This window comes from Somniosus microcephalus, chromosome 11 (genome assembly GCF_052327205.1).
Source record: "Somniosus microcephalus isolate GS21.2 chromosome 11, FLI_Smic_1.0, whole genome shotgun sequence".
Lineage (NCBI taxonomy): Eukaryota > Metazoa > Chordata > Chondrichthyes > Squaliformes > Somniosidae > Somniosus > Somniosus microcephalus.
Window position 1 is genome coordinate 174,011,068 of NC_140997.1, and position 16,152 is coordinate 174,027,219.

The 16,152-nt window shown below is 42.4% G+C and overlaps 1 protein-coding gene across 2 annotated transcripts in view; it reads left to right on the top strand.

Annotated features, from left to right (window-relative positions):
- Positions 1-271: 271 nt before the first annotated feature.
- The window catches only part of eif4e3 (eukaryotic translation initiation factor 4E family member 3), a 94,282-nt gene continuing 78,401 nt past the window's right edge, over positions 272-16,152 (top strand). Inside the window, exon 1 of one of the 2 annotated variants that reach the window (XM_086001436.1) lies at positions 272-586. In XM_086001436.1, the coding sequence (XP_085857562.1) occupies positions 405-586 (182 nt within the window). In that variant the 5' untranslated portion in view covers positions 272-404. The remainder of the gene's footprint in view (positions 587-16,152) is intronic. The other variant, XM_086001435.1, reaches the window with a different exon arrangement.

Genomic DNA, 16,152 nt, shown 5'->3' on the forward strand with positions numbered 1-16,152 from the left:
ACAGCCAGCAGAAAGGAAAGATTTTACTCCGACCAGTAGTTTGTACTTTGGTATAATTTAATATTGCTACCAACTGATATTAATGCAACTGGTAGGAGTTGATATCATGTTTTTAAGGAACACACCGTTGCAACCAAGGGGAGGAAAGGTTTAAAGTTCTGGCCAGTGGCCAGTTATCTGTTCATTCACAGCTCCAAACCCCCACGGTGCCGAGCCGAGCCGCGCTCTCCTTCCCCGGCTTCCGACAACCAATGAGTGCATGCCTGGTGTGTGACGTGTTTGTCGGTGACGTCATTGGCTGGGTCACGCGGCGGCGCGCCTGCGCTCTCCCCCGGCCGGTCCACCCGCCCGCCCGCCCCCGCGCGGCTCCCGGTGTCCAGAGCGTCAGGTTTGGTTATTTGAAAATGGCGATCCCCGCGACCCCGGACTTGCGGCAGGAACTGGAGAACCAGCGGGAGAGCGCGGCTACCCCGCCGGCCGCGGAGCAGGATACCATTCACCTCAACCAGGGTCACATCGAGGAGATCAACAATCACGACAAGTCCGGCGTCCCCCTCAACTCGCCCTGGACTTTCTGGCTGGATAGGTGAGTCCGCCGCCGCGCAGCAGGCCCCATGGGCACGGTGACGAAGAAGGGCCTGGATTCTGACCAGCGGCCGGGAGGGGAGCCCGGTACGTGCATCATCATCTCTCCGCTTAACCCTGAGCAAAGAGATATGATCCCGTGGGGGTGGGAGAGAGGGAAGCAAAAGGATGAGCCCGCGGTGGTGAGTGGGGCTTGGCAGGGATTGTAAACGGGATGGATGATCCTTGGTGCAGGTGAAGCAGGAGGCTCCATAATCTGCTCAGTCAGTAGTGTTGCATTTTCCACTATTCGTTTTCTCACTTCAAGTAGTCTGGCCCTGAATAGACATTCCATCACAGTTTTAGTTGGGAGATGCACAGTGCATCATTTGTTGTTCCGTCTCATTTCAGTGACCTGTGGAATTCAATAATTTGAAAAGCTCTCCACTTTTAAAATGGAGCTTTTCTCCTGAACTTGCCATGGAGATTGTTGTATGTAGCACTAGAAAATGGTAATCTTGATAAAATGTAAACAAACTCCTTTCAATATTTCCTTGACTATCACAGTTTTCGTAACGATTTTTTATTTTACTGGAATTTAAGAAAACTAGGCATCAGCACTTTGAGCAATTAAAAATGTGTTACCTTTTTAAAAAAAATACAGATGCTGATTTTGGTCTGCTACTTGGAAATTGTGTTACACTAAGATTAGAGCTTAGGTAGTCTGCTTCTAAAGCTGGTGGTCTTAGTGTAGCCAACTGGCATTTGTATTGAGCCAAGTCAACCTTTGCATTGAACGTTTCTTCCTCAGCGTCCTGCTGCAACTCCAAATGCTGTTGATTTTGGCACAACCACAGGTAGGTAGTTCCAGGGGAACATGGTACAAGTTCTGTGGCATGCATTCCTGACAACAAAACTCCCTTCCACTTAGAAATCTGAAAAGAACAGTTTGCTTGATGGGTATTGTATAAATAGAACAACTGTTGACGTTGTTAAATACAATATTTGTTCAACAAACAACCCTGATGTAATGGACCTGCAGCTTCATCACTCCTGTTATTTTGTCAAGTCTGATCAGTGGTTAGATAAATATTGTGTTCCGTGTCCTTGAAGTAACCTGTAGCTACATATCTCTGAAGTAATTTCTATTGATACAGACACTTACATTTTGAATGTTATAATTAGTAATAGACTTCTGGGCTCTTTTCATACTACATAGACCTTGCTCTAAGTTTACTTATGCTCTGTTCTCCAAGTTTTATGACTTGGTTAGGTGGAATTTCCTGTGGGTGTGTAATCGGGAAGTTACATTCAAAATTATGTTCATTTTGTCAATGCCTATTTATATCCAAATTTCCAGGCAATCTCATTTAACGTCTGCTGGCATGTAAAAATAGATATAAACAAGCAGAAATCGGCATAAACAATCGGGGCCCGAGGAAAGCGGCAAACTTGCATCATATATTCCTTCTTTATGAAAATTAAAGTTTCAAGCCATCTAACGATCTTTCAAGCACATTAGGCACAGCATGTTTAAGAACAATGTGACTTGCACTGATGCCATAAAATGCATTCAAAGAAACAGAAAATTATAGTGCAGGTCTCGGGTGAAATATATATTTAATAAATAGCTCAAAAAATCACAACAAAACACTAGAAAAATGATGTTTCTTCCTGTACCCAGAATTCTGGGCATAACTTTACACCCGGATGTTTTGGAATAGTGTAATTGCAGGAAATTCGTGCGTGTGTAACTCTTTAGCTGGGGGCAGAGCCGTTATAATGAGCCGAGATGCGTTCTGGTGCAGGGATCAATGGACAGGCATAAAAGAGCGAGGAAATTGGACGTAGCCTAATTACGTGCGTAACACATTTGTGCACAAGTTTCCTCGATCTTTTCCGCCAGGTATTTGCTTTACACACCAATTACATATGTCTCTGAGTGCAAATACTTGGCAAATTCCACCATTGTTGTTTGAGTTCTTTTATATAGCTTCACATTACAGGAAACTTTCGTTTAACCGGAGGTTAAATGTCCGGAAAGCTCTATCTACCGGCAAAATTCAGGAGCTGTTTCCTATAAGTTTTTTTACTTCTCGTTGCTTTTTTTTCCAGTCAGGCTCTGCAAGGTCTAGCTGAAGCTGTTGCTTAGCTACAGAGACGCTTTTAAGCTGCGGCCGACTGTTCTGAAGCTGCAGGGTTTGTTGATTCACACGGAGCTCAAAAGCTCCGTATGTTTTAACATTAGCGCTGGTTTCTACGGCAGTTTTGATGGTACAGCACCAGCTCAGTGCCGGATACCAGAAAGTTTCCTGTATTTTAGTATGTAGCTTTGCAGGACGTGAAGGGGCTTTACTAGACTTTTTGCTTGTCAGAGAGCAAACCGTTTCACTAAATGTACTAGATGGTTTGGTGCATTGCTGATGCAATTACAGACCCCACCACTTATACCATCCAAGCTTAACATGGGCAGCCGCATATATTGAACAAATAGCGCTAATCGTTTGCCAGTACCATAGGAGTAAAGTAGAAAAGCACCATTTATAACATGTTAAGTACGCATGGTATTTCAGGCATTTCAATAAGTTCTTTGCACCTTGTTACCATATTTGTATTTAAATCCCTCCAGAGATCATTCTGTGTCTGTTTTGAGCCCACGACCTATCATTAACAATCACCTGTTCTGAACTAGAACCCCACCCATGGCTCAGTTACCGCTGAAGAGACTTAAGGAATCCTGCATTTTACCAGTTTTCGATTCCAAAGTTAGTCATTTGGGAACATTGGGAAACCCTTCATTTAAATCCCGGACAAACTATCTTGATCCCTTTCCACATTAAATTTTGTTAACAATAACCACGGGAACAGAATTGGAATCCAGTCAGCTGTTTCTTTCCTTTTTTGTTCCTGTTCTCTCTCGCTGTCTCTAAGACGGTACACCATCCAACGCTTATAGTGGGCTAATCACATTTGCACAACACTTCCGATATAAGCGGTGGGGTCAGTAAATTACTCAACTTGAGCTTGAGATATTCAGGAGTTCTACCACTTGGTGTAAGTACAGTAAAACAAAGCTAATAGCAAGACCAGTAGAAAGTCAATACTTGGGTAAAAATCTACCTGAAAAATCTCTCATAAAACTTCCTGCTTGAGGAAGTTGGTGTTGGGATTTATTGTCCTGCTTTTATTAAAGAGCATCTTTATGTATGATTTTCAGTGGTGTTATCTTCTTAAAAACGTATGACAAAGATTATGGCTGTAATGTATAATTGTGCAGGTCTGCTGGAATAGTGCTAAGCGATGTAAAGATCATGGAGTACTTTAATGAGTCTCTGTTGTAGTGGTGTGATTGCATGCTGAGTTGTGGACTGGAATTTGTGCAGTAAAGCTGTGAATATAAGTGCAGGATTATATTAGAAATTCCTTGCACATGTGACAATCTAGTGGCTGGATCACTAATAGAATCCGTTCAATCACCCTGATCGGAAAAATGATAAAGGAAATAAACAAAGCAGCAGACTGTACTGTGGCAGCAGTATGTACTATTTATAGGATTAGCTGTAGCAACTCACAATGCTTACTTTGATGGTACTTCTCAGCACCATGACATCTATCCCCAAGAAAGACAAGCAATGTCTTTGGAATATCATCTCCAACCTCCCCTCCAACTCGCACACTATCCTGACTTGAACGTGTATTGCCCTTCATCACTACTAGGCCAAAAATCCTGGAGTTCCTTACCTAACTCTATCATGGGAGTGCCTCCACAAGGACTGCAGTGGTTTAAGAGGTAGGCCTACCACCTTTTTTGGGGCAACTAGGGGATGGCCAATAAAATGTGGCCTTGCCAGCACCACTCACCTCCTTGTTTCCTGTTTACAAAAGGAGAAAGAATTAGAAAATGAACACCTGTTTTTGGGCATGTAAGAAGTCTCTGACCGAGTGCGCATATTTGAGGACCATGTAAGCTCAAGAATTCAACCCACAGAAATGCCCTGTAGGTTCACAAGGTGTCAATGCAGCACTTGTCAGATGGGCCATTTTGTTTTGGTTGCAGGTAGGCCTGAAGGGATAATTACAGTCCTAGCCCTTTCGGGTTACCCCAGATCAGGCGTATTCCCCAGACGTTCACCTTCAACTAAAGTTAGAGATAGCCGAATTCTACAAGATGCTTAAATGGGTCTAAAGGTTCAGGCTATCTCTCCCTAAAGGAAAGGAAAGATGTTACCGTCCTCCAGATAGCATTTTTAATAAGTTAAACTAGACTGTAACCTTCCGGATATTATGAGGGTCCGGAATACCCCCCAGAATTCTGCAACTCCTTCCAAAAGGGTGTACAGAAATTGGGTTTGCGAGTTTATACAGAATTACTCTGAGACAATTCTAACAATATATAGTTCTATTTAAGAGCTGACATTCATTTAACAGCTGTTGAATCAGTCGCAACATTAACAATTCAAAATACAGAAAGCTTGCATTTCTTATTTCTCAGAGGTCCTTATTCTCAAATCTTTACTTCGTTACATTTCTACATTTCTTACTTATTTCTAAATCCAGAATATCCACCAAAATTAATTACTTTGATCACCCGAGACTCATAGTTAAAAACTTAGAGCGTGCCTGTGAAGTTAAGAAACACTTGACCTGTTCAGCGAGTTCTGACTTTGTTTGAAAAGCTCTTATTTTTATACCCTTTTTGCAGTGGCTTATTCTTTGAAGTTCTCTGCTGATGTCAGCTAATTGTCTTTATTCATTCTCTCTTTTGAATGTTTTCTATCTTACTGTCAATTCAACTATTGCATGTATAATTATGTCTCTACCTTTTAGGTGTTCCAAAAACCCTCATAAAAACAATATGACAGCTATGGTTTCTTTTTGATGCCATTCTTACAAAATACTTTCATTCAGTTCTTAATATTGGCTTTACTGGTTTTAGCAGACGTTGAGTCTCCTTACTGCTCCAAGTTCAATACAAACACAATGTAATTGCTTGGTGTCTCTATTGTTCTTGTTGGTATCATATTTACTATGTCTATATTAAAGACACTTTGACCAGGGTGGTTCATGCATTTCTAGCTATCTCAATTGGTTGCATATTTAATCGTGTTTCCTGTCTTCCAAGTTTAACATAAAAACTATTTGACCAGCAGGTGTTTCTTTTACTTGATGTCATCTTTTCAAAGGCACATGGTTCTTTTAATGTTTGTGTTTCTGTTCAACGTGTTAGCTTACAACACCTTAAACTGGGCCTTCTCATTGTGTTCTCTCCAAACTCTAGACCTTTCGGAATCGCTAAACTGCCATTTCAATAGGGTAATTGTTTTAGTATATTTAACTAATTCCCATTTCAAAGCTTGTTTGGTTTTTACAACTTTGTTAAACAACTGATCTTTATCTCTGAAGCCTGTTTTCTGTTTACAAATTGTGTCTCCGAGGCTTTAGATTTTTAAACCCAGTATATCATGTATTCATAAATATCAGAATTCTGTTCATATTATGGTGTATCTTTCTGAAATATGTCGTATTCTCTCTCAGGCCAATGTCCTCAACAACAACAACTTGCATTTATGTATCGTCTTTAACGTAGTAAGACGTCCCAAGGCGCTTCACAGAAGCGTTACCAAAGAAAATTTGACATTGAGCCACAAAGAAATATTAGGACAGGTGACCAAAAGCTTGATCAAAGAGGTAGGTTTTAGGGAGTGTCTTAAAGGAGGGGAGAGCGGTGGCGAGGTTTAGGGAATGAATTCCAGAGCTTAGGACCTATGTAGTTGAAGGTACGGCTGCCAATGTTGGAGCAATTTAAATCAGGGATGCGCAAGAGGCCAGAACTGGAGGAACGTAGAGATCTCGGAGGGTTGTAGGGCTGGAGGAGGTTACAGAGATAGGGAGGGTGAATCCTAAAGAGGGATTTGAAAACAAAGATGAGAATTTTTAAATTGAGGCGTTGCTGGACAGCAGAGATTTGGATGAGCTCAAGTTTACAGAGGGTACAGAATGGGAGACCGCCCAGGAGAGCATTGGAATAGTCGAGTCTAGGGGTAACAAAGACATGGATGAGGGTTTAAGTAGCAGCTGAGCTGAGGCAGGGGCGGAGACGGGAAATGTTACGGAAGTGGAAGTAGGCAGTTTTGGTGATGGAGAGGTTGGAAGCTCAGCTCCGGTTCAAATAGGATGGCTCGGTTGCTAATGGTCTGGTTCAGTCTCGGACAGTGACCAGTGAGAGTGGTGGAGTCGGTGGCTGGGAAACAGAGGTCTACAATTAAAAGAAAAAAGTGCAAACACAACTTCCAATGTGCATGTGCAAATCTTGCTGTTCCATTGTTGCCAAATTTGTCCCATGGTATAAGCAAGACAGATGCAACTAATATGGCATCTATTACAGAAATATGGCGTATGCTTTTGAATTTCAGATTTTATCTTTTGATTAGCTCGTCTGAAATTGGCTGCTAGGTAATGTGCTTCGTGGGTAAAAAAAATAAATAAAACTGTAATCTGAAAACTGCAAGTTTAGTCAACAAAACTTTGGAAGAAATAAACACACAATACTTTGAAAGCAACAAATGCAGTGATTTGAGTAAATAAATCTTGTCTGCTTATGATGCAGGAGGCTGAAGTTGTACTTTATATTGATGCTGCCTGTTGATGTAGTGCTCTCTGTGCCACAGAGGGCCATGGCTAAGCATTTAATCAAAACTGCCATATGCTAACTGATGTTTGTGTGTTTATCAGGTTTAAACCTAATTTTGGAAATCATATTCCAGAGTTTATCTTTTAAACCAAAAAGATTACTTGTATATTGGAAAACCGTATGCAAATCAAAGTTGCTTATATTAATTTGAATTGAAATTGTGCAAAAGAAAACATTCCCTTGCTGCTTTTATTAAAATTGCTTAATTCAAACTAAAGGATGATTTGAATTCTTTTGAGCAAAAAACAACTTTGCATTAACAGGGGTAGACTATTACTTATTCATTGGAAACAGTTCCATAAATGAGGCATAAATCTTGCATAAATTCAATTCAGAGCACAGTTTATCATTTTCAAGCCTGAACCAACATAGTTGAAGTATAACAGAACGTTAAATGGAAATATCCTATATAACAAAATTACTGTTGTATGCAAGAGTTTTCTGCACTTAAAACAAGATTGTTTTAGGCAAGATAATGCTTATTAAAAATATACTGATGTTACTCAAGGACCATTTTGGTATCCGTTATAAAGAATGTTTACCTCAGTACCATCTGTTTTTACATATGCAATCCTGTGAGCTTGATGGCATCTGAGGTGTATAACTAAAAAGACAAAAATTGAGATTATATATATGACATGTTAAAGGGTAAAAAAAGCACAAAATCACAGCAAATCATTACTTTCTCTCTCAACACTAATCAAGAGCAAAGAGTATGTCCAACTACAAGCTAAGAAAGAGCAATTAAAAGCTGCTGCATATTTTTATTATTTTTATCACCTATTATTGGCACTGGCTAGTGCAAAGTGGGCATCACCAAAGATGACAATTTGCAGAACATCAGTCTGGAACCAGGCGAGCTAGCTGCTAAAGTTTTCAACTGCGGAGCACCTGTGACAGCTGAAGACCAGATAATGACAATGGGATGCTGTCTGACTTGGAATGTGGCACGGGTTGGGTTGGTAGATACGGTGACAGAGGAGGATGACAAGACGATTGATAGAAACATAGAAGATAGGAGCAGGAGTAGGCCATTCGGCCCCTCAAGCCTGCTCCTCCATTTAATGAGATCATGGCTGATCATTCAAATTCAGTACCTTGTCCCTGCTTTCTCCCCAAATCCCTTGATCCCTTTAGCCTTAAGAAATATATCTAACTCCTTGAATATATTTAATGAACTGGCCTCAACTGCCTTCTGTGGTAGAGAATTCCACAGGTTCACCATTCTCTGGGTGAAGAAATTCCTCCTCATCTCAGTCCTAAATGGCTTATTCCTTATCCTTAGACTGTGACCCCTGGTTCTGGACTCCCCCGCCATCAGGAACATCCATCCAGCATCTAGTCTGTCTAGTCCTGTTAGAATTTTATAAGTTTCAATGAGATCCCCTCTCATTCTTCTAAACTCTAGCAAATATAAGCCTAATCGACCCAATCTCTCCTCGTACGTCATTCCTGCCATCCCAGCTGTCAGTCTGGTGAATCTTCGCTGCACTCTCTCCATGGCAAGAACATCCTTCCTCAGATAAGGTGACCAAAACTGCACACAATACTCAAGGTGTGGTCTCACCAAGGCCCTGTACAACTGCAGCAAGACATCCTTGCTCCTGTACTCGAATCTTCTCGCTATGAAGGCCAACATACCATTTGCCTTCTTAACCACCTGCTGCACCTGCAAGCTTACCTTCAGCGACTGGTGCACAAGGACACCCAGGTCTCGTTGCACTTCCCCTTTTCTCAATCTATTGCCGTTCAGATAATAATCAGATGACCAGCAACGCAGCTACTATTTCTAGGGCCACTTCCTTAAGTACCCTAGGATGTAGATTATCAGGCCCCGGGGATTTATCGGCCTTCAATCCCATCAATTTCCCTAACGCCATTTCCCTACAAATACTGATTTCATTCAATTCCTCCCTCTCATTAGACCCTATGTTCCCCAACATCTCTGGGAGGTTATTTGTGTCCTCCTTTGTGAAGACAACCAAAGTATGTATTTAATTGGTCAGCCATTTCTTTGTTCCCCATTTATAAATTCCCCTGATTCTGACTGCAAGGGACCTACGCTTGACTTCACCAATCTTTTTCTCTTCATATATCTATAGAAGCTTTTACAGTCAGTTTTTATGTTCCCTGTAAGCTTACTCTCATACCCTATTTTCCCCCTCTTAATTAATCCCTTTGTCCTCCTTTGCTGAATCCTAAACTGCTCCCAATCCTCAGGTTTGCTGCTTTTTCTGGCTAAAATATATGTCCTCTCCTTGGATCTTATGCTATCCCTAATTTCCCTTGTTAGCCACGGTTGAGTCACCTTTTTTGTTTTATTTTTATGCCAAACAGGGATGAACAAATTCTGTAGTTCATCCATGCGATCTTTAAATGTATACCATTGCACATCCACCGTCAACCCTTTAAGTAACGTTCCCCAATCCATCCTAGCCAACTCGTGCCTCATACCATTGTAGTTTCCTTTATTTAAATTCAGGACCCTAGTCTCTGGGTCAACTACTACACTCCATCTTAATGAAGAATTTTATCATTATGATCGCTCCTCCCCAAGGGGCCTCGCACAACAAGATTGCTAATTAATCCTTTCTCATTACATAATACCTAGTCTAAGATGGCCTGATCTCTAGTTGGTTCCTCGACATATTGGTCCAGGAAACCATCCCGTCTACACTCCAGGAATTCCTCCTCCACAGTATTGTTACTAATTTGGTTAGCCCAATCTATATGTAGATTAAAGTCACCCATGATAACTGCTGTGCCCTTATTGCACGCGTCTCTAATTTCCTGTTTAATGCCATCCCCAACCTCCGCATTACTGTTCCGGGGGTCTGTATACAACTCCCACTAACGTTTTCTGCCCCTTGGTATTTCTCAGCTCTGCCCATACAGATTCCACATCATCAGAGCCAATATCCTTCCTTACTATTGTGTTAATCTCCTCTTTAACCAGCAATGCTACCCCACCACCTTTTTGCCTGTCCTTCCTGAATATTGAATATCCTTGGATGCTAAATTCCCAGACTTGGTCATCCTGGAGCCATGTCTCCGTAATCCCAATTATATCATATCCGTTTACATCTATTTGCGCAGCTAATTCATCCACCTTATTACGAAGGCTCCTCGCATTAAGACACAAAGCCTTCAGGCTTGATTTTTTAACACTTAGTCCTTTTAGAATTATTATTTACTGTGGCCCTGTTTGATTTACACCCTTGATTTCTCTGCCTTCCACTTTTGCTTTTCTCCTTCCTGTCTTTTGTTTCTATCCTTGCTTCCCTTTCCTGTGTCTCCCTGTACAGGTTCCAACCCCCCTGCCATTTTAGTTTAAACCCTCCCCAACAGCACTAGCAAACACTCCCCCTCGGACATTGGTTCCGGTCCCGCCCAGGTGCAAACTGTCCCATTTGTACTGGTCCCACCTCCCCCAGAACTGGTTCCAATGTCCCAGGAATTTGAATCCCTCCTCCTTGCACCATTCCTCTAGCCACGTATTCATTTGAAATATCATTCTATTTCTACTCTGACTAGCACGTGGCACTGGTAGCAACCCTGAGATTACTACCTTTTGAGGTCCTATTTTTTAATTTACCTCCTAACTCCCTATATTTAGCTTTTAGGACCTCATCCCGTTTTTTACCTATATCGTTGGTACCTATATGCACCACGACAACTGACTGTTCACCCTCCCCCTCCAGAATGCCCTGCAGCCACTCCGAGACATCCTTGACCCTTGCACCAGGGAGGCAACATACCATCCTGGAGTCTCGTTTGCGGCCGCAGAAACGCCTATCTATTCCTCTTGCAATAGAATCCCCTATCACTATAGCTCTCCTGCTTTTTTCCCCTCCCGTCCTGTGCAGCAGGACCACCCATGGTGCCAGGAAGTTGGCTGCTGCTGCCTTCCCCCGATAAGCCATCCCCCTCAACAATATCCAAAGTGGTATATCTGTTTGAAAGGGGGATGGCCACAGGGGACCCCTGCACTACCTGCCTGCGCCTACTACTCTGGCTGGTGGTCACCCATTCCCTTCCTGCCTGTGCAGCCTTTATCTGCGGTGTGACCAACTCCTAAACGTGTTATCCACGATGTGCTCCTCTAAGGTCAAGTCATTAACAGACTAAACTTGCATCTATTGCTCCAAAGCAGCAGTAGGCATATGTCTTTTGAATTTACTAATCTTGCCATCCTGTAGGCTTATGTTGAAAGACAAATACTGGATTTTTAAAAAATCCTTAAAGATGTTAAAGGACTTCTTTCATCTTATTTGATTGTTGCAGTTTTGATGTTTGTGATTCGTGTTGTTTAGTTTGCTTGTGAAAACTTGCACTGGCTCTTGTTTCATTCTTAAGTGACGTTGTAGGTTACTGTTGAAAAAATAAAGCAACCATTTTATGTTAAAACATTTATTATAATACTCTACAGGGTAAGTTAATCATGAGTGAATACATTTTAAAATTACATTTAATATTCCAAATATTAAGTATGAAAGTTTCCATAAAATATTACAGTAACCAACAAAAACAAAAGTAATGAAATTAGATATAATGCTGTCACATTATGGCTAGGTTTGTTTTTAGTAAACAAGTTTGACTATGAAAACTCATACTTCTGGTTGTGCATTTCTTGCTCTGATGCTGCTGTGCACAGTACAGTGTAAATACTGCTCGGGATTGATCCCAGAATCCATAGAATCATAGAGAATCATAGAAATTTACAGCACAGAAGGAGACCATTCAGCCCATCGTGTCTGTGCTGGATGAAAAAGAGCTATCCATCTGTGATCTGGTTTGTTTATGGTATTTTGAGCTCCAATATTGTGATCGGTAGTACTACCTTTTATATCCGGAACCACTGGAAGTAGTCTCATTAATAAGCGCCAGTTCAATTGGTGCTGAATTCATCCCATTTATACTGCAGGGCATATTTATCAATGAAACAACTGCACATATGGGATCTTGCAATTTTTTCATTCTGGCTGTAGACTTTCCCCAGTGTCTGTACAGGCCAGCATTGGGAAAAGTGCATATTTAACGTAGACATGTGCCAGAATCAAAATGGTTAACTCAATGCAAGTCCTGTTGTTTGGAGCTGTTAACCTTTACACTGGAGAGCCACAATGGCAATAACTCTTGAGAAGGGTCCTAACACTAGCGCCAGAAATCAATCTGCTGAATGGTTGGATCAGATTCTAGAAAAACAACATCCAGAAGCAGGTTTCTGATGTTTACAATACTAAGTTTGGCTCCCTTATTCCCGTGGTGGAATCATTGACCCACAAAACACTGGCAGTGTAAATACCAGCAGCCAGCTTGTGGTTGCCGATCTCTTGGAATCCAATCTGAACAAGGGCCAGTATAGAAATGGCTCATATTTCTCCAAGAAATGATATAAATGTCAGTTTTTGTTTTGTTTTCTACAAATATGCTTTTTTACCTTTTCTATAAATAAATGTTTTGTCAGTACTGATTTTGTCCACAAGCTATTTCTGAACAATATGTAATTCTGTAGATACAGAATCAGCAAACAAACCATATTTTGAGGTGGTTATTGATAGGATAGATACTTTTATAATAGTTGTATGCAGTCACTGGCAGGTGCACAGTTGTACTGCAATGTAATAGACATGAGGCATCTGGGACCAGACATTTCTCAGTTGGCACTGTGGAAATTGGGGCCTCCATCCTATTGGTGCTGCAGGTGACATGCTAGTGAATCTAAAAAGGGAAGAGTGGTATTAGAGGAACATAATCATAATCAACTTTATTGTCATTGTTAGTGCACAAGTGCAGTACAACGAAATGTAGGCTTGCGGCTCCCGAGAGTGTACATTTAGATTAAGACATTTAAACATTCAACATACATTTGGCTTGTAATACATTAACATAAACATAACCATAATAAAGTGCATTGGCAGATGTGCAGGCTTTAGAGTTTATTTGTGAAGTTCAGTAGGATGACAGCCCTGGGAAAGAAGCTGTTCCTAAATCTGGTCGTACGGGTGCGAATGCATCTGTAGCGTCTCCCAGATGGCAGGAGGGCGAACAGACTGTGGCTGGGGTGGGTAGGGTCTTTGATGATGGTCCGTGACCTCCGTAAACAGCGTTTCTGGTATATGTGCTCTATGGTCGGTAGCCGGGTGCCGGTAATGCGTTGGGCAGTTTTGACTACCCGCTGCAGGGCTTTCCGGTCATAGTAGCTACAGCTGCCATACCATACTGTGATACAGTTCGTCAGGATGCTCTCTATTGTGCAGCGGTAAAAGTTAGAGAGGATCAGGGGTGACAGGTTACATCCCTTCAGCCTCCTTAGGAAATATAGGCACTGCTGGGCCTTCTTCACCAGAGAGGAGGTATTGAGGGACCAGGAGAGGTCTTCCGTGATGTGGACTCCGAGGAACTTAAAGCTGTCCACCCTTTCCACCACAGCCCCATGGATGTGGATGGGGGTGTGACTTCCGCCCTTAGACTTCCTGAAGTCCACAATGATTTCTTTGGTTTTCTTGATGTTAAGGGCCAGGTTGTTATCGGCGCACCACTTCACAAGATGCTGGACCTTCTCCCTGTAGGCTGACTCATCGTTGTTGGTGATCTGGCCTACTACCGTGGTATCATCCGCAAACTTGATGATGGTGTTGGAACCATGAACAGCCACACAGTCGTGGGTGAAGAGGGAGTAGAGGAGGGGGCTCAGCACACATCCTTGTGGGGCCCCCGTGTTCAGGGTCAGGGGGCGGGAGGTGTGGTTACCTAATTTGACAGACTGGGGTCTGTTTGTTAGGAAGTCCAGGGTCCAGTTGCAGAGGGGAGTGTTCAGGCCAAGAGTGTAGAGTTTGGTGGCCAGCTTGTTGGGGACGATAGTATTGAATGCTGAGCTGTAGTCTATGAACAGCATTCTGATGTAGGTCTCTTTACCATCTAAGTGATTCAGTGCAGAGTGTAGAGCAGTTGTGATTGCATCCTCCGTTGATCTGTTTGCACGATAGGCAAACTGGTGTTGGTCAAGAGAGGCGGGAACACTGGCTTTGATGTGAGCCAGGACCAGTCTCTCGAAACATTTCATTATGATGGGTGTGAGTGCGACAGGTTGATATATGTATGCAGTTGGTTCACATTTGAATCGGAAAATACCAGTCTGGAAAACACCATTACAGACTGGGAGGCGGTTTGCAGTAATGGTCCCCAAAGGTCAGTTTTGGGTCCGTTCCTCTTTTCAATTTTTATATACAATCTAGACTTTGGTGTAGGGAGCAGCATTATAAAGTTTGTAGATGATACGAAACTTGGCAAAGTAGTAGATCATGACGAGGATAGTTGTAGACTTCAGGATGACATAGACAGGATGGTGAAATGGGCAGAAGCATGGTAAGTGGAGTTCAATGCGGAGAAGTGTGAAATGATGCACTTTGGGAGGACTAATATAGAAAGACAGTATACTATAAATGGCACGATTTTGAAAAGTGTAGAGGAGCAGAGAGAAAACCAAAGAAATCATTGTGGACTTCAGGAAGTCTAAAGGCGGAAGTCACACCCCCATCCACATCCATGGGGCTGTGGTGGAAAAGGTGGACAGCTTTAAGTTCCTCGGAGTCCACATCACGGAAGACCTCTCCTGGTCCCTCAATACCTCCTCTCTGGTGAAGAAGGCCCAGCAGCGCCTATATTTCCTAAGGAGGCTGAAGGGATGTAACCTGTCACCCCTGATCCCCTCTAACTTTTACCGCTGCACAATAGAGAGCATCCTGACAAACTGTATCACAGTATGGTATGGCAGCTGTAGCTACTATGACCGGAAAGCCCTGCAGCGGGTAGTCAAAACTGCCCAACGCATTACCGGCTACCGACCATAGAGCACATATACCAGAAACGCTGTTTACGGAGGTCACGGACCATCATCAAAGACCCTACCCACCCCAGCCACAGTCTGTTCGCCCTCCTGCCATCTGGGAGACGCTACAGATGCATTCGCACCCGTACGACCAGATTTAGGAACAGCTTTCCCAGGGCTGTCATCCTACTGAACTCCACAAATAAACTCTAAAGCCTGCACATCTGCCAATGCACTTTATTATGGTTATGTTAATGTATTACAAGCCAAATGTATGTTGAATGTTTAAATGTCTTAATCTAAATGTACACTCTCGGGAGCCGCAAGCCTACATTTCGTTGTACTGCACTTGTGCACTAACAATGACAATAAAGTTGATTATTGATATACACACATCCTTAAAGGTGGCAGGGCAAGTTAATGAGGTGGTTAAAAAAGCGTATGGGTTACTTGGGTTTATAAATAGAGGAATAGAATAAAGAAGCAAAGAGATCATGATAGAACTTTATACATCACTGGTTAGGCCTCAGCTGGAGTATTGTGGACAATTCTGGGCACAGCACTTCAGGAAAGATGTGAAGGCCTTCGAAAGAGTACAGGGGAGGTTTACCAGGATGTTACCAGAGATGAGAGACTTCAGTTGTGAGGAGAGGTTGGAAAAGTTAGGACTGTTCTCCTTGGAACAGAGTAGGTTAAGATGTGACCTAATGGAGGTTTTTGAGATGATAGGTTTTGATAGAGTAGTTAAAACTATTCCCCCTGGCAAGGGATCAACAACCAGAGGTCATAGATTTAAAATAATTGGCAAAAGATCTAGAGGAGAGATGAGAAATGTTTTCAGAGTTGTCAGGATCTGGAAAGATCCACCTGAAAAGGTGATGGTAGCTGATTCCATAAATAATTTTGGAAGGGAGTTGGACAGCTACTTGAGAATGAGGAACTTACAGGGTTACAGAGAAAAAGCGGGGATGTGGGACTAAGCACAACTGCTCTGCCAACGAGCCAGCACAGGCACGACGGGCCGAATAGCCGCCTCCTGTGCTGTAATTTTCTGTGATTCCCTCCG